This window comes from Dipodomys spectabilis, unplaced genomic scaffold, assembly GCF_019054845.1.
Source record: "Dipodomys spectabilis isolate Male_0828 unplaced genomic scaffold, ASM1905484v1 ptg000067l, whole genome shotgun sequence".
In the NCBI taxonomy this organism is placed as follows: domain Eukaryota; kingdom Metazoa; phylum Chordata; class Mammalia; order Rodentia; family Heteromyidae; genus Dipodomys; species Dipodomys spectabilis.
Genome location: NW_024870744.1, coordinates 4,745,253 through 4,762,588, shown reverse-complemented (window position 1 = coordinate 4,762,588; position 17,336 = coordinate 4,745,253). Strand labels below are relative to the sequence as shown.

The following is a 17,336-nucleotide window of genomic DNA, read 5'->3' as shown; positions in this document are numbered from 1 at the left end:
CAAGTTCAAGCCTGGGAGACACAAAAAGCTGACAGACAAATAAAAGTCAACTAAGAGCAGCTTTTAACAAACTGAGTACCACACTAGAAAAGCACAGGGCTCCCTGGTGGCTGGGCCCAGAGCTCAGCACAGAGGCTCTGGGCCTCAGGGCACACCAGGCCCCGGGAGGGCCTGCCTGCTCGGGACTGAATGGCTGCTGAGTCCCACACGAGCCTGGAGCGCACAGGTGCCCAGGCTGGGCATGTCAGACTCGGGGGTGCATCAGGCCCTGTGGCCCACGCTTGCAAGCCCAGCTTCTCAGGAGGATTAGAGCTGAGGATCGCCATTCGAAGCCAGCCCAGGCAGGAAAGTCCATGAGACTCTCACCTCCAATAAACCACCAAAATTCTGGAAGTGGAGGTGTGGTTCAAATGGTGGAGCACTTACTTGAGGGAAAAACCTCAGGGCCAGCACCCAGGCCCTAAATTCAAGCCCCAGGGTCGGCACACACACTCACACGCACGCATGCATGCACGTGCGTGCACACACACACGACAGAGGGACGGGTCCTGGGTAGGCCATGTCAGCCCGAGCAGGGTGCGCCCCGGGCTGAGGCGCTGGGACTCCGAGCCGGCAGGGGGCGCTGCGCGCCGGGGGCTCCAGGCCGCCAGAGGGCGCTGTGGCGGCGGCGGCGCGACGCGCTTCCGGCAGGTGGCGCCGTGGCCGCGGCCCAGGCCCGGCGGGCGGCGGCGCGGCGCGGCGCTGCGACCCGGCTCGCGGGGCCGGGAGCGGCGGCGGCGGCGGCGGACGCGCGGGGAGGCGGCGGGAGCGGCGGCGCGGCGCGGCGGGAGCGGCGGCCCGGGGCGGGCTGGAGCGCGGTCGGCGAGCGCACGGGCCGCGGCCGCGCGGAGCCCGCCATGCCGGCGCGGGTCTGAGGCGAGCCACGGGGCGCGCCGGCCTGTCGCCCCGCAGCGGCCCGGCCCGGGCTCCATGAGCGGCGGCCTCGGCCTCCGGCGCAGCCCGGAAATGTCCGGCAAGGTGGAGAAAGCAGGTGAGCGGGCCGGGGGGCGGCGCGGCGGCCGGGCTGGGGCCGGGCGGCGGCTCCGGCGGGGCCTGGCGCGGCGGCCCCCCGCGCGGGGCCCTCTTGAGCCGGGCCTGGCCGGGCCCGGGGGACCCGGCGGGGCTCGCGGCGCGCGGGGCGGCCGGAGGGCGGCGGGGCCTCGGCCGCCGGGGGCCCCGCGGCGCCCCGGAGCCGCCCGGCCGCCGGCCGCGTGCCCGGCCTGGGCTCGGCGCCCCGGAGCCGATCGCCGCCCGCCGCCGGCCGAGCCGCGGCGTCACCCGACGGAGGCTCGAGTTTAAATTTAACCACAAGTGTTCGGTCGGCGGCTTCAAAGCAGCGCGGGCGGGGTGCGGCGGGGCCGCGGCGGGGCGGGCGGGCGGGCGGGCCCCGGCGCGCAGCGCAGCCCCGCCGGCCGGGCCGGGGCGGGGGGGGGTCGAGGCTGTGGCTCTGGTCGCGAGAAGCCTCGTCTCTTTGTGTTCCTAGAAATCTTGGGGAGTTGCCTCCCGGTGCCCGGGCTGGCGTCCGTGCCGGGCGTGGGGCTCCCTCCAGCGTCAGCGGCTGCGGGGACCCGTGGCCCGCGGCTCCGCCAGCCCGCTGACACCTTGCGGGGCGGGTCCCCAGGTGCGGGGCGGGGCGGGCGGGCGCGGCCGGACTGGCCCCGGCGGCGGCGGCGGCTGTCTTCTGGAGGGGGCGGGGAGGGGGCTCTGACACGGGGTCCGCACCCGGAGTGTGCGTTGCGTGTTTCCCAGGGCTGATCGCCACAGCTTCCTGCCGTGCACCTCTGCAGAATGGCCCCAGAAGCGACCCAGCGCGTGCAGTCTGCGGTTTAAACACAGGAAGGACGTTTTTGCAGCCTTTTTTTTTTGAGGGTTTGCTGCATATCCGGGTCTGTGCTTACTCTCTTAAAGCCTTGAAGATCCAGTTTTCACGAGCTCAGAGACGGTGGGTTTCTGTAGCCCACCCAGCAGAGGAGCAGCAGACGGGGCATGGCTACTTGAAGGCCCAGGGACGGGAGCCCAGGGTCCCTTTCTCACTGGTCGGGTGCTTGCTCACAGGTGCCACTTCTGGGGTGCGTTTCTCACTGTTCTGCAGCCCCGGCCCCTTGCGTGGTGACAGTGCATTGCTTTCCTGCATATCTGATGACCCAGAATTATCTTTGGGTCACCCCGTGCAGCATTTCTCAGGCACCCCTGTTCAGTGTCTAACCCCCATGGCACCCTTAGGAAACCTGGGTCATTTAAAAGTAGCAATAATGGAGGTTTTATTTCTGTTGTTGTTATGGTCAGAATATTGTGTCCGTTGTCAGTAACGTGGGAACCATGGAAACGTAAACAGTGAAGTGCTGATGACCCGTCATTGCGGGATCCGCTGTGCACAGCTCTGGATGGACGTGACACATCCTTGGTTTCTCTCCTGCCTGCCCACTTCTGCACGGGTGGTGCTGGCGCTCTGCTGGGCACTGCCTTCCCCTGGGGCAGCATCACAACTCTGAGGAGACTTTCAGGGCAGCTGGACCGCGTCATACTTGGGCCACTGGATGGTGTAGATGTGCAGGTATTGGAAGTGCAGGGAAGGTTTTGGAGCCAGCAGTGTTTGCTAGGCTTTGAAGAGGGGCTTGGGCCTAGACCCTGAGGTAGAGATGGAGGGAAAAGAGCAGAGTTGGAAGGCGCTGGATGTGGAGTTGTGGAAAGGGTAGGAGGAAGACGGACTTAGTAAGGTGTGCCAAGTGGGAGAGTTCTCACTCAGCATGGCAAGACCAGAGTTGGTGTGTCATTTGAGTGCTGGGGTCACACCTGTGGAAGTGCAGGCATTGGAGGCTGGATGTCGGGGCACACCTACCATGCCAGCGAGGCAGAAGTAGGATGACCGCTGCTCCCAGCCGTGAACCGGAGGCCCTCGCTGGAAAGTGCATTAAGGCAGCAGGGCTGGCTGGGGCCATGGCTCAGGCCCTGAGTTCAAGCGTCACTTACAAGTCTTTTCTGTTGTGCTCTGGCACACTAGAGTTGAGGAGTGGGACAAAGCAAGAGGGGAGTTGCTTCCACGTCCTGGGGATTCTGCTGGAGTTTTCTGAGCTGCCCCACTTTTGACCTGATGAGAGGCCTCGCTGTGAATAACAGAGCGTCACCCAGTGCAGTTGGGGTTTTGCTGTTTCCTGAGATTTGAAACCACATAAGTGTTGCTAGAAGGTATTCCTAGTCTTGCTCCTCAGAAAAGGAAGGGTCTACTGTTTTTACCTCTCCAGGATTAGGAAATGCAGGGTTTTTGAGTGAGCTGGAAAGCTCCTAGTCCCCCCAAACCCTATGGCTGTCCACTCATGGACTTGCCTTCAGTCCCTGGCCCAGCCCTCCCTGCCAGCAGGGAGAGATCTTCAGCAGATCTTCTTGGGCCAGCTTCACTTGCTCACCCAGCAGCAGCAGCTCCTGGCACAGTCATCTGAACTTCCTTAGAGGCCACGCCTCCCCACGAGGACACTGGGAGGCCAGCCTCCCAGCTGTCCCAGGGAGAGCAGGACAGTGTGAGGTCAGGTCTGCTGGCCTGCTGGGCGCCTGGCTAGATTTAGTTCGGAGCCCCCGAGTATACCCATGGTGTGCCTCCGCCAGGCACTGAGAACATTCTTCCTCAGATCCCAGGGCCTGTTCTGAAAATCCCCCTGGAAGGAAGGCCAAGACTCAGGGTCCCAGAGGCTACTTTGGGGCACACTTGAGCATGGTTGTGCAAGCTGGTGTACACGTCTGTAACCTTGTGTTTCTTCCAGCAAAGACACCCAGTGAGGAGAGTCAGTACCTGACATTTCCGGAGATAAGGCCGAACTGACAGCTGTGGACTGGCTTCTGTCCTTTCCATCCACATGGGTTTCTTAAGGAAGCAAAGAGAGTTACTGGTCAATATTTAAACATCAGGAAATTGCTCAAAAATCTCAGGTTCCTGCTTCTGTCTGGTAACCCTGAGTCCACAAGGTAGCCGCGAGGGGAAACCGGGCAACCGCCCCCTCCCTGGCCAGCCACGTTGCCCACGCCCCTGAGCACATGGACTGCAGAGGTTTGGATGTGTGTCCTTGCCCTTGGAGAAATGATTCGTGGGTGTTTGCTTTGGGTCTTGGCCCGTTTCCTTCATTGATTGGTCCCATCACCCCCTCAAACAGCTCTGAACCTACACACCTGCTCTGCCAGGCTCTGTATGCTGAGGAGAGGGGAGCGCGGTGGCCACCAGGTCACCTACCATCATGGTGGCATCCGTGTGTGCCTTGTGTGGAGTGTGGGGAAGGTCACGGGACTGACCTGGGATAGAGGCCATGACCTCTTGCTATGACACATAGAGGAGCCGGGGGGAGATGTGCACGTGGGCCGTGAGGAGGGCCGAGGCTGCTGGCGGCAGACTTGCAGGTGGCCGCATGAGAGGAGAGGGCGCTTCCGCTTTCCTCCGCTGCCCTGCCCACCTGCCACCCGCCTGCCGCCACTTACCCACACCAAATGCCCTCCATATCCTGAGCGCTCCTCCTTGGGAGAAAGAAAGGGACCCTGCCTTCCGTGAAAAATAGCAGTTGTGTTTTGGCTGTTGTTTAATCCCTGTCCTCCCTCCCTGTGCTCCCAGAAAATCAGTCTGTCTAGAAGCCTCACCACTTACCAAACTGGCCAGTGTTAGCCCCCTGCGACCTTGGCAAGGTTTACCAGCCGTGAAGTGGCCCTGGGCTCACCTGGCACGAGGTCTGCAGACCAGAGAATGTGGGCCCTCAAGCACATTCTTAAGTGTGCTCTGTCTTGAGATGTCTGAAGATACTTTTGTTATACACTCAGTGGAAATGGGCAGTGAGCAATTGCCAAATGCCTTTTGTTATTATGTGTCTTCTCAGAACAGATACTGGGGACTGCACCTTTTCCTCACCTACCAGGCCCTCAGACAGATGGGCAATCACTGTTTTGATCTGTTTTAAACTCCTCCAAATTTACACTTACTATTTCCAGAAGAGTGAGGCATCTACAGTTACAGTATCTTCAAGTAACAACGTAACAGTCTGAGAGCAGCTTCCCACCCTTCACTCCTCTCCCAGGTCTCCAGAGTCCTCATTGGTGCCTCTCTACCTTCCGTGTCAGCAGTCCCCCCCTCCCGTCCCCCCCCCCCCCCGTCCCCCCTCCCCATCTGGTGGCCCAGGGTGGCTCACAGTGGTAACATGCCTGCGACTTCCTGTGGCTTTCTACCGTAATGAACAACCCTCCTCTCTCACTTCATTCTCTGCACTTTGCGTCTGTGGGCAGCTGAGACCCAGGGAAATTTTGTTACTCGCCATAGGGAAGTGAAAAGGGGAACTGGGCCTTTCTCCCTCTGGGGGCCGTGTAGAGCCTCTGGTCTTGCTGAGATCACAACATCTTCTATCTAAGTCTGGATCGTGTTTCTACATGTCTCTTCTGATCTTGGGGAGAAAAGTCTGCCAATTGAACTAAAGTAGACCCAGCATGGCCTTTAAAAGGCTGCGTGTGACATTTATAATACTAACAGCATGAGCAATACTATAAGTAGATAAGAAATAGCACTAACACAGATGAGTGTGTTTTTTACAAACCAGCCACAGCAACCCCAAATGTTTCCTGGTCTCCTGAGCAGCTGTGGGCAGAGGCGGTTGAATGGGATTCCTTGCATCCAGGAGCCTCCACGGGAGGCCTGTAAAGATGAGTCATGTATGAGCTTGCACAAAAGTCAGTTCCCAGATTCTCCTGGACTGCAGATTGCCTCCAGCGCCAGGCTGCTCTTACCTCAGTGCGGCTGAGGGTGCTGCCTGTTGCCATAACAGGATGGCACGGTGGCAAAGGGAGAGGACTGGCAGTGGGGCTGCCCACGCCCAGGGGCCTCCAGCCAGCTGCGGGACCAGTGTTCCTCCCGCTTACCTTGCCCGGAAGGCTGTTTCACAAGTAAACGGACAGCCCCACAGTTTGTGAACCTAGGATAGACCTGGCACCGGTAGGCCCGTCCCCTTCGTTTCTGGTCACGTATTTTAGATCATCAGGACGGATGTTGTGACCTTGGGTGATCTTGTCCCTTCTTAGGGTCTCATTTTCTTCATCAGTACCAGGAAGGAGTGGCTCTGAAATCAGTGCCCCCCTGTTTGTTGTGAAGTAAAAGGTCCCTTTTTATAATAAGAAGGCCCCTGGAGAGAGCTGAGGCTGTAGCTCAGTGGTAGGTTTCTGGCCTGATATGTGCCAGTGCTCCAGATCCTAGGTTTGACCTATGGACCACCCACCCACCCACACCCACAGCCACAGCCACAGCCACACACACACACCCACAGCCACACACACATAGGCACGCACATACACACACACATGCACACCCATGTACGCACGTACCCCACACAGATGAAAAAGGCAGTTTTTAGAGAATGGTTAGTTCGTGGGGAAGTCACTTAAAACCAGTTCATGTTGCTTGAAGCAATTCCCGGACCTTCCATGGGACCAAGCAGGAAAGCCCGGGCTGCTTCCCCTGCCTCCACCAGACACGACCTCCTCCGGTCCCCTCTGCTCCTCTTCCTCCGGCAGAGAGTAAACGCATGTAAAGGCTCCAGGGAAGCAACACGTGGGTGGAATGATAGTGTTTACTGCATCCAAAAGGCAAAGCCCTGTTTCCTGTCCACAATTAAAAATCAACAAATAAAAGCCTTCAATAACCGATTCACTTGTGGAGGAGCACACCTGCCCACTGCTGGTACCCACCAGGCCCAGCACCAGGTGCTGTACACATGCTTATGAAAGGAGTACGCGAGTGACAGTAGTACCACAGAGTGCACTTAGGTTTGATTTCAAGTCTCTGATTATCTTTAATTCTGTCTGTCCTTTCCCTCATCCCCACCTTCCCTCCTTCTCTCCTGTCCATCCTTTCCTTCTTTCTTCCTTCCCTCTCTCCTCCTCTCTCCTATTTTTTCTTTTCTTCTTTTCTTTCCAAACTGAGGGTCTTCACATATTAGGCAAGTGCTTTAACACTGAGCTGCACTCCAGCTCTCACTGAGTCTCTAAATACACTTTCTTGTTTTAAGCTGCTAATTGGGCTGTTTCTTAGTGAATTAGTGGACTTGTCATTTTGGTAAGGGTTATACAGTGAGCTAGGGTTCTGTATTAAATATACACATTTGTGAAAATTAATAATGAGCTGTGGGACTGGGAAGGTAGCTCAGTGGTAGAGAGCTTGCCTCACATGCATGAGGTGCTGGGTTCGATTCCTCAGCACCACATAAAAAAAGCCAGAAGTGGCACTGTGGCTCAAGTGGTAAAGCGCTAGCCTTGAGCTGAAGAACCTAGGGACAGTGCCTAGGCCTAGAGTTCAAGCCCCATGACTGACAAAATAATAATGATAATAATAATGAGCTGTGATTGAATACCAGGCTGGATGTGGTGGTATGTTTCTGTGGTCCCAGATACAGCAGGGGTGTGTGGGAGGTATGGGGGGAAGTTGACACAGAAGGATCACTTGAGCACAGGAGTTTGAGACCAGCCTGGGCAATATAGCAAGGATCTGTCTCAATAAAAGGGGGTAGCTGAGAGCGTAGCTCAGGTAGTGCCTGTGATTGGTATATGCAGACCTAAGTTCTGTCCCTGACACTGACAAATATCAAGTATCTATGATAGCGAGAGGTGGCGTGTGGGCCAGCCTGCCAGGCATCTCACTGAGAGCTGCCACCTACTGCAGCTGCTTGCTTTGCATAGGAGTGGGCCTCGACAATGCCTTTTCCACAGAGAGCAATTGGTATTTTGCCCTCCATTTAAAATCAAGGTATGTACCAACCCTGCCCAGCCTGCACCTGCAATGAGCACCAGTGATACTTGTGATTTATTTAGGAACAACTTGCTACCCTTTAGCTCTCTCCGTGAGGACTGGAAGTCCTCAGGGAGGCTGAGGGTTTCAGCTATCTCCAGCATTCTCAGGGAGCCCAGGAGTCTCTCTGAGAGAGCTGTCTTCAGTGGAGAGACTGATCTGAGTGGACTAGAAATCCTGTGTCTCGGGTCACAATTCCTCTTTCTCTCCTTGTGTTTTCAGGCTGTGGTTTGAGAGACACATGACATTGTCTGAACCAGTGTCCTCTGTTCCTGCCCCTAAGCTGTGCAGCCTTCCCACCCACAGGCCCCAAAGGATTTGTGTCTGACCCCCCCCCCCCCCAGGTTTCCCCTGCCAAAACCACAGTCATTTCACTACAAATTAAGTTTTATGATCAGGAAACGGTCCTGTTTTTATTTATTTATTTTTATGTATTTTTTTTTTTAATCAGTTGTGGGGCCTGAGTTCTGGGCCTGGGTGCTGTCCCTGAGCTCTTCAGCTCAAGGCTAACGCACTACCACTTGAGCCACAGTGCCGCTTCCGGCTTTTTCTGCTTATATAGTACTGAGGAATCCAACCCAGGAACTCATGCGTGCAAGGCAAGCACTCTACCACTGAGCCACCTTCCCAGCTCCTGTCCTGTTTTTAAAGCATTGAAGTGGGGCCTGCTGGCACAGAATGGTGTGTGGTGCTTCCTGGGTCAGGGACAAGGGGCTGATTTCAGGCATTTATGTGGACTGGCAGGTTACTACCAGGCCATACTGCTCAATTAAGAATGGAGCAGGAGCGGCGCTGTGGCTCATGTGGTAGAACGCTAGCCTTGAGCTGAAGAGCTCAGGGACACCGCCCAGGCCCAGAGTTCAAGCCCCATAACTGACCAAAAAAAAAAAAAAAAAAGAATGGAGCAGGAAAGGCCGGCCGCCGGAGGCTCACACCTATAATCCTAGCTACTCAGGAGCTCTGAGATCCAAGGATCGCAATTCAAAGCCAGCCCGGGCAGGAAAGTCTGTGAGACTCTTTATCTCCAAATAACCAACAGAAAATCAGAAGTGGCACCGTGGCTCAAATGGTAGAGCGCTAGCCCTGAGCTGAAGAACTCAGGGACAGTGCCCAGGCCCCCCAGAGTTCAAGCCCCACAACCAAAAAAAAAAAAAAAGAATGGAGCAGGAGCCAGATGCCAGTGGTTCATACCTGTAATCCCAGCTACTCAGGAAGCTGAGATCTGAAAATGGTTTGAGGCCAGGTTGGGCAGGAACATTTGTGAGACGCTTATCTCTAACCTGCAAAAAAGCAGGAGGTGGAACTGTGGCTCAAGTGGTAGAGTGCTAGCCTTGAGCACAAAAGCTCAGGGACAGTTCCCAGGCCTTGAGTTCAAGCCCCAGGACCAGTGTGGGCGCACGCCCACCCCCTCCCCCCCACATGGAGCAGGAAGGAGTGTGAGGCTGCAGTATTTGGGAGAAGGAAAGACTTGGAATGGGGAGGGGACTAAAGACCAGTGGGCTGGCTCCAGATAAGATACTTAATTGACTCAGAGCAAACAAACAAACCCCCTGGTTGGGAACAATGGCTGGATTTATTTGCGGGTTACGGGTAATCACACGTGCCCTTAAGTGAACAGTTGTGAAGAAATAGATGGCTGATTGTGTGGGGGCTGAGGAATTGGCTTGTCTCAGCCTCTCCGTTCAGTAAGTAAAAATAATAGTAGCAGCTAACAGTCATTCAGATGAGCCTACCATGTGCCAGCATTGGGCTCAGTCCTGGGCATGTTCCTTGTGTGGTTTAAGAGAGGTTCTACTGTTCATTCCTTCCACTCTCATTCTGCAGAGGAGGGAACTGAGCCACAGGGTTGTTCTTCGTGATCTGGAGTAGATCACAGGCCAGAGTCTGCATAAGCCTTTGCCATACGCTCATGATTCCACTGATCCCAGGATGTTGTTCTGACTTTTGTGATGGGCTCAAACGGGCCTCCGGGCCTCCGGTGCTTCAAGGAATTGCTCTGTCCCTAAAGAGGTTGCCACCGTGATAAGACCCTTAACAATGTAGGGCGGTGCTTGCTGTCCTTGCTTAGGGCTCAGGAAGGCTTGCATCTTGCTGGGTGACCTTGGATAAATTGCTGAATCTTTCTGAGCCTCTGTTGCCTCTCTTACAACTTGACATGTCTCATCTCCAGTAAAAGGGGTTCAGGCATACGAAGGGCTTCCTGGCCTGCCTTGCTGATGGTTTCCAATAGTGCTAACCATTCATTGCTAACCATTCATCTTCAGAATAAAACCCATCCATAGGGACATTGGTTTCTTTGCTTCTCACCATGAGGGGCTGGAATGTGCAGCGTCTTCTCAGAGGAGGGAGATGACAGCTAGCTTTCCTGAGGCGGCCTGTGTGCCAGACACTGGGCTAGGAGCTTATTGTTAGATGCGTGAATGGCTTCATTAATTCTCATAAAGAGGGACATGGGCCTACTTGACGTTGAGGGCAGGGAGGCAATCTGAGGGGAAGTGCCTCCTCCCTTAGCGGTGGCAGGAGCTTGGTTCCCTTCTCCCCTGCCTTACTTGTCTTTGGCAGAGACTTGGGGCCTGGCGTGGAGGCACCTCTGTGGTCCTGGCTTGGGTCTAGCTCTGAGCCTCTTCATTGCTTCATAACCATGTCCACATGCAGATTTACCAAGTGGCACAGTGGCAGCCGCAGGGTCCATGGCTAGAAATGGCAAGTTGGCTGGTGAGCTACTTGTCACAGGTGGCCAGGCGGGGGGGGGGGCACCCTGGCAAGTTAAGATGGCTCCCACCCACCCACACTGGCGCCACTACACATGCAGGTGTGAAGCCTGCCCAGGCCGACAGGGTGCTAAGGGGTGAGGGGCCAGCACCTCCACCTTTGCCAGGTCATCAGCTTTCCCGTGCACCTCTGCCCAGAGGCAGAGCCTGAGCAGGGCACTGCACTGGGTCAGTGCCCCTTGAAGGCCCCTCGCTCCCCATCTTCACAGTAGCAGTGATGCCTGGGCCCAGGCTCAGGGCCTTGAGCTGAGGTCTTTTTTTTGTGGGGGGGGAGTCTGGTCATGGGGCATGAACTCTGGGCCTGGGCACTGTCCCTCAGCTCTTCAGCTCAAGGCTAGCGCTCTACCACTTGAGCCAGAGTGCCACTTCCAGATTTTTTTTCTTTTTGCTTATGTGGTGCTGGGTATCGAACTCAGGACCTCATGCATGCAAGGCAAGCGCTTTACCACTGAGCCACCTTCCCAGCCCATGAGCTGAGGTTTTAGGTCTGGCTTTTCTGTGTTATGACTGTGGGACTTTGGGCAAAGTCACTTCACCTGGTCAAAGCTTCAGTTCCTTACCAGTGGAACAGGTGTTGAGGAAGGAGTGAATGAGATGTGACACACAAAAAATATTGGCAGACTTGACACGCTTGAAATGCTCAATAAAGCTGGGCATGGTGGCCCATGCCTATAATCACAGCTACTTGGGAGGCAGAGACAAGAGTTCAAGGTCAGCCCTGGTAATGACTCTATCACTTGAGCTAAGTGATAGTACCTGCAGCAAACATGAGGGCTGAATTCAAATTCTAGTACAAAAAAAAAAAGAAAAGAAAAGACCAAACCATGATCATATGTCTTCCCTTTGACCTTGAACTTCCCAGCTTTGAGTATTGCAAACAAAAACTAGGGGCTGAGGCTGTAGCCCACACCTATAATCCTAGCTATTCTTGGGAGGATCAAAGTTCAAAGCCAACCTGATCAGGAAAGTCTGTGAGACTCTTATCTCTGATTAATAACACAACCAGCCCCACCTCCCACCTCTCTGTGGCTCAAGTGCTAGAGCTCAATAAGCTTTAGTTTTGTCTGCTCTGAAATAACCATTTTCATTTAAAATGGTAATATAACAAATATAATTCAGACCACAGTACTCCCAGGGGAAGGCAAGTCTCTGGTTGTTGAGATGTTTTAGTTTCCCTCCTTCTTCCCTCCTTTTCTTTTTTTTTTTTTTTGGTTGGTCATGGGGCTTGAACTCTGGGTCTGGGCGCTGTCCCTCAGCTCTTCAGCTCAAGGCGAGCGCTCTACCACTTGAGCTACAGCGCCACTTCCGGTTTTCTGGTGGTTTATTGGAGATAGGAGTCTCACGGTCTCTCCTGCCCGGGCTGGCTTTGAACCGCGATCCTCAGATCTCAGCCTCCTGAGTAGCTAAGATTACAGGCGTGAGCCACCAGCGCCCGGCTTCCCTCCTTTTCTTTGCCATGGTCTCTCTCTCTCTCTCTCTTTCTCTCTCTCTCTGTTCTGGGGATGAAACCCAAGCCCTCACACCTGGTGGGCATATACTCTTCACCCTCAGCCCTTCGTCCCCTTACTCCCTCTGGAGAATGTGTAATTCCAAGGAGTAGTTTTCACAGTTGAGCAGCAAGCTCATGAGGAATGGTTCCTAGGAAAAGGAAGCTGCATTTCCTTTCCGCTCCACATGTGGTCCCAGTGCCCACAGGTAGGTGGAGGGAGTCCTGCTTGCTTTATCTCCTGAGCCTGGCTGGAAGGAGCAGGCCCAGGCATTTAGGATAGAGCCTCAGCAGCCTGACTCAGAAGCAAGGGTATTTTTGCTTCATCCCAAGAGACATCAGTTTCTTGTCCAGGGCTGACTCGGGATTGATTAAACTATCTTTGTCCAGACAGTCACAACATGTTGCTTTGTTTTGTGGGTGTTAATATACTACAAGCCATTTAAGACCTTGTGGACCAGTAACTTCCAAGGTATATGAAGTGCCACATCAGGGTCAGCTGTCAAGATGAACTTGCGTGCGCATGTATGCGCACGTGTGTGTGTATGTGTGTGTGTGTGTGTCCGTGTGTGTGTCTGTGTGTGTCCTTCCTGTGGATCTGTTAGTGCAGCTGTAAGACTTTTGACTTAATCAGCAGAACCACACTAATTTGTGCTTCTGCCTCAGCTTGTCAAATATTAATTGTCTGAGCTCATCACAAAATGAGAGGCACTGATCAAAAGCACGTTCTTCTAGAAGCTGGCCAGCCCTTGTTTCTTCTGTTCATAGAGCTGTCTCCTTTAATGATTACAGATAGGAAAGACTGCGGAGTGGCGTCTTACACTGGACCACTGGGAAGGGCCAAAGCATCTACTCCTGGGGGGTCATCAGAGAGCATGTGCGTGGCTGCGCTAGGCCAGGTTGGTCAGGCTCTGGGTGGAGTCATGGTGCCTACAGGCAAGCCAGGCTTTCTCCCTGGATCCTCTGTGCCCCTCTAAAGCTGAGAGCCCCAGCAGTGCTCCTGAGCTTCCTCAGATCCTTGGTGTGCTGAGCTTCTGACCAGGGGCACTGCCGATGGGGGCGCCGATTGTGGCACACATGTTTGTGTCGGCTGTAAATCCCTGCTGCTTGGTAACATGCTGATGAGCATGCCCATAGGATACTGGTGTTCTGCTAGTCCAGCCAGCCCTGCGCTCAGAAAGGTAGTGCCAAGGCAGGGATTCCTCCAGGCGGTGCTGGTAAGCGGCCTCAGGAATGCCTGGTGGGAAAACAACTAGCCTCCTTCTAGGAGAAACATTTTAAAATTTAAACATGGTAAGATTGACTTCTGAGGGGAAAGCTGTGAGCGTTTTAATGTGTGGATTTGTGTGGCCACCAGCCCCGCGCAGCGGCAGAGGGTTCTGTCACCGGGAGAACCCTTGCCGCCCCCTGGCGACCCTCGGTGACAGTGCGCGTTTCCCTCCCACCCTGTCCATTTGCCTTTTCCTCAGCCTTCCACCCAATCACAGGAGCATCACTGTGGGTATTAAATTTCTGGTTTAGGGTAGGTTAAGTTTTGTTTTGTTTTGAGACAAGGTCTGTATGTAGCCCAAGCTGCCTGAACTCAGGATCCTCCTGCCTCCGCCACCTGCTGGGGTTACAGGCACGCACCACCCTTTTATTAACATAAACATACTGTTTAACCTGAAATACCCTAATGCATTAGATTTCTATCCAGACTTTTTTTCAAAAGGTGGCATGTGGTTGCTGTATTACCAGGCAGTTGTATACTGGTTAATGCTGTCCATGGGAGAGGGGGGAGGAAGAAACCGAATAACTTCTAAGTGCTGGTGGGACATCATCCGCCCCGCGTGCTGTGTCTCCTATGGCTCTGAGGGACCTGTGTGTTTAGAGCTGCCGGCTGCTGTGGGGAAGGAAGCTTAATGGAAGCCAGGGCAGAGCCTGGACTGCTGGGCACAGATCTTGTCACCCTCCACCTGGACTTTTCAGCCACTTGAGGCCCCTTCGAGGACATTGCCAGGGCCCTCTGCTGGGCTGAAGCCCATCAATGGCGGGAGTGACCAGTGGGAGTTTGGGGAGCGCCCGTTGCCCGTGGCATAGGGTTTAGCGCACAGCGAGGCCTGAGGTGCTGTGTGACCTCCATCCCACCACAAGCACTTACTCTCAGCTTGATGACACAGGCGGCAGACTCTCAACACCACGTGGCTGGAGTCCAGGCTGCCTCAGGGGAGGAGGAGGAGGAGGAGGATTCAAACAGAAGCAAGGCCAAATCGTCCTCCAAATTTGCCAGCCCGGCAGGCCCTGTTAGATGGCATAGAGCCTACCTCTGTGCTGAAGTTGCCTCCTGAGACTGGTCCAGGAGTTTCATTATCCTGTCTCTGAGGAGCTGGATAAAAACCAATGACTGCATTTCTTTGACCCTAACACATATAAGATGTATTACCAATTGACTAACATTCCTCAGGAACTACTGCAGCAAAATCAGCCCACCTTGATCCAGAGTTAAACTCTGAGGAAGCGCACACCATGCACCTTGATCTTCAAGAAAGGCAAGGGTTGGGTATTTAGCTCAGTAGAAGATCACAGGCCCTGAGTTCATTCCTCAGTGCTGCCAAAAAAAAAAAAAAGGAAGTCGGGTACCAGTGACCATGCCTGTAATCTTAGTTACTCAGGAGGCTGAGATCTGAGGATGTTGTTTTGAAGCCCGAATGGGCAGAAAATTCCAGAGATTTTTTTTTTAAATTTTTTTGGGTCCAGTCATGGGGCCTGAACTCTGGGCCTGGGCGCTGTCCCTCAGCTCTTCAGCTCAAGGCTAGCACTCTACCACTTGAGCCACAGAGCCACATCCATCTTTTTTCTTTTTGCTTATGTAGGTGCTGAGGAAACGAACCCAGGGCCTCAGGCATGCAAGGCAAGCGCTGTACCATTGAGCCACCTTCCCAGCCCCAATTCCAGAGATTTTTAATCTCTAATTAATCAGAAAAAAAGCTGGAAGTGGAGCTTTGACTTAAGTGGTAAGAGCCTTGAGCAGAGAAGCTAAGGGATAGAGCCCGGCACCGAGTTTAAGCCCCAGTATTGGCATTAAAAAAAAAAAAAAGGCAAGGAAGTTCAGTATGCTGCCTGGTCCTTCTCCGGCTGATTTCATGAGTAGCTGCTCTGCATCTTAACATAGACATCTACAGGTACCTCAAGGCTCTGTTCTAGTACATCTCACTATAGTCCAATTCCAGCTCCCCACACCAAGCCAGAGTGTCTTTATCCTTTCCTTTTGGTTTGTTTTTGATAGACATAGTTAAGGCTAGTCTTAAACTCACAGTCTTCCTGCCTCAGCCTCCAAAGTACTGGGTAGGGTCACAAGTCATGTGCCATTTGACCCAGTTGAGGCTCAGCCTTTGATTAAAGAGTTGGCGTCTAAGCTGGGCACCAGTGGCTCCCACCTATAATCCTAGAGCCTATAATCCTAGTTACTAAGGAGGCTGAAATCTGAGGATCTTGTCTAAAGCCAGCCTGGGCAGGAAATTTGAGAGACTCTTTTTTTTTTCCTTTTTTGGTCGATCGTGGGGCCTGAGCTCTGGGCCTGAGTGCTGTCCCTCAGCTCTTAAGCTCAAGGCTAGCACTCTACCACTAGAGGCATAGCGCCACTTCTGGCCTTTTCTGCTTATGTGGTGCTGAGGAATCGAACCTAGGGCTTCCATGCAAGCGAGGCAAGCGCTCTACCACTCAGCCACCTTCCCAGACCATGTGTGAGACTCTTATCTCCAGTAACCACCAGAAAACCAGAAGTGATACTGTGGCTCAAGTGGTTGAGCTGAAGAGCTGAGGGACAGCACCCAGGCCCAGAGTTCAAGCCCCATGACCAAAAAAAAAAGAGTTGGGGTCTGACTTCTATCCCTGTTGTAACCTCACAGTTTGATCTCTGAACACCAGAACACAACCGCTGACAGTCCCTGCTCGTGTGGGGTGATGATCACCCTCCTACCCATACTTGCTTTCCTGGCACCCCCAGCCCTGCACAGTGTTCTGGGGTGGATGACGTACACTGGGATATGCTCACTTGTCACTGCTGAGCTCCATTTGGACCTGTAGAGTCAGGAGCAGCGAGGACTGCTTCAGAAATAAGGCAGTTCCAGTGCAGTTAAACCCAGACTGTCCACAGGAGGGGCAGGGCTGCCGAGCTCCACCTCTGCTCTGTGTTTTCCAATTAAGTTGGGAAAGTATCAGGTGCCACTACTGTGGAATCACTGGAGAGGAATAGAAGGCTCCCGAGGCCTGGGAGAGTGGGGTGGAAGTCCCTGCCAGTGCTGAACCCCACCCCAGTGACATGAAGAAGTTGTATCGCGACTGCAGCTGATTCTGCTGTGTGTGCAGGTGTGAGCCACAAAGATGCTGCTCGCAGTGCTGGTTTGCCAGTTGTTGGAGAGTGAACAGTGCTGTCCAATTAGCCCTGACAAGAAGATGGCCAGCAGTTTAGTGCTGTGAAAAGAGCTCTTTGATGGAGCTCACACTTAATGTGTATTGTGCCTGGGGATATTAGCTAATTAATTAGGATGATGTATTAGTCATTATGATAAGCAAGCCATTTAAAAACTAAGCATCTAGAACTTGAAAACAGATTCTAAAGTCTAAATTATGTTTGAAGCTGCACAATACATTGGTGCAGTGCCTGCCTAGCAAGTATGTGGTTCTGAGTTCAAACCCCAGACCTGCCAAAAAAAAAAAAAGCTTGTGATAAATGTTCACAGATCCTTTTGAATTCTCTTAATGTGTACATTCTCTATCAAGCAAGCTTCACAGAGCTGGTGGCGCATGCCTGTAATCCTAGCTATTCAAGAAGCTGAGATTCGAGGATCACGCTTCGAAGCCATCTTGCACAGCAAAGTTCATAAGACTCTTGCATCCAATTTTAGCCAGCAAAAATCCTGGAAGTGGAGCTGTGGGTCAAGTAGTAGAGGACTAGCCTTGAGCTATCGTCTAGATAGCTCAAGATAGATAGATTAGGGATATCATCTAGACCCTGAGTTCAAGCCCCAGACCTGCACACATACACACATCAAAAACAAAAAAAGCTTCTCGGCATGCCAGTGCCTCACAACTGTAATCCTAGCTACTCAGGAGGCTGAGCCCTGGAAAAGTGTGGTTTGAAGCCAGCCTCCATCTCCAATTAATCAATAAAATGCCAGACTGGAGGTGTGGTACAAGTGGTAGAGTGCCAGCCATGAGCAGATGAGCCAAGTGAGAGCACAAAGACCTAAGTTCTAGCCCT

At 53.7% G+C, this 17,336-nt stretch overlaps 1 protein-coding gene across 3 annotated transcripts in view; it reads left to right on the top strand.

The window, feature by feature from the left end:
* Window positions 1-927: 927 nt before the first annotated feature.
* The window catches only part of Rapgef1 (Rap guanine nucleotide exchange factor 1), a 122,160-nt gene continuing 105,751 nt past the window's right edge, over window positions 928-17,336 (top strand). For all 3 annotated transcript variants that reach the window (XM_042680915.1, XM_042680913.1, XM_042680916.1), the window contains exon 1: window positions 928-1,030. In XM_042680915.1, the coding sequence (XP_042536849.1) occupies window positions 970-1,030 (61 nt within the window). In that variant the 5' untranslated portion in view covers window positions 928-969. The remainder of the gene's footprint in view (window positions 1,031-17,336) is intronic.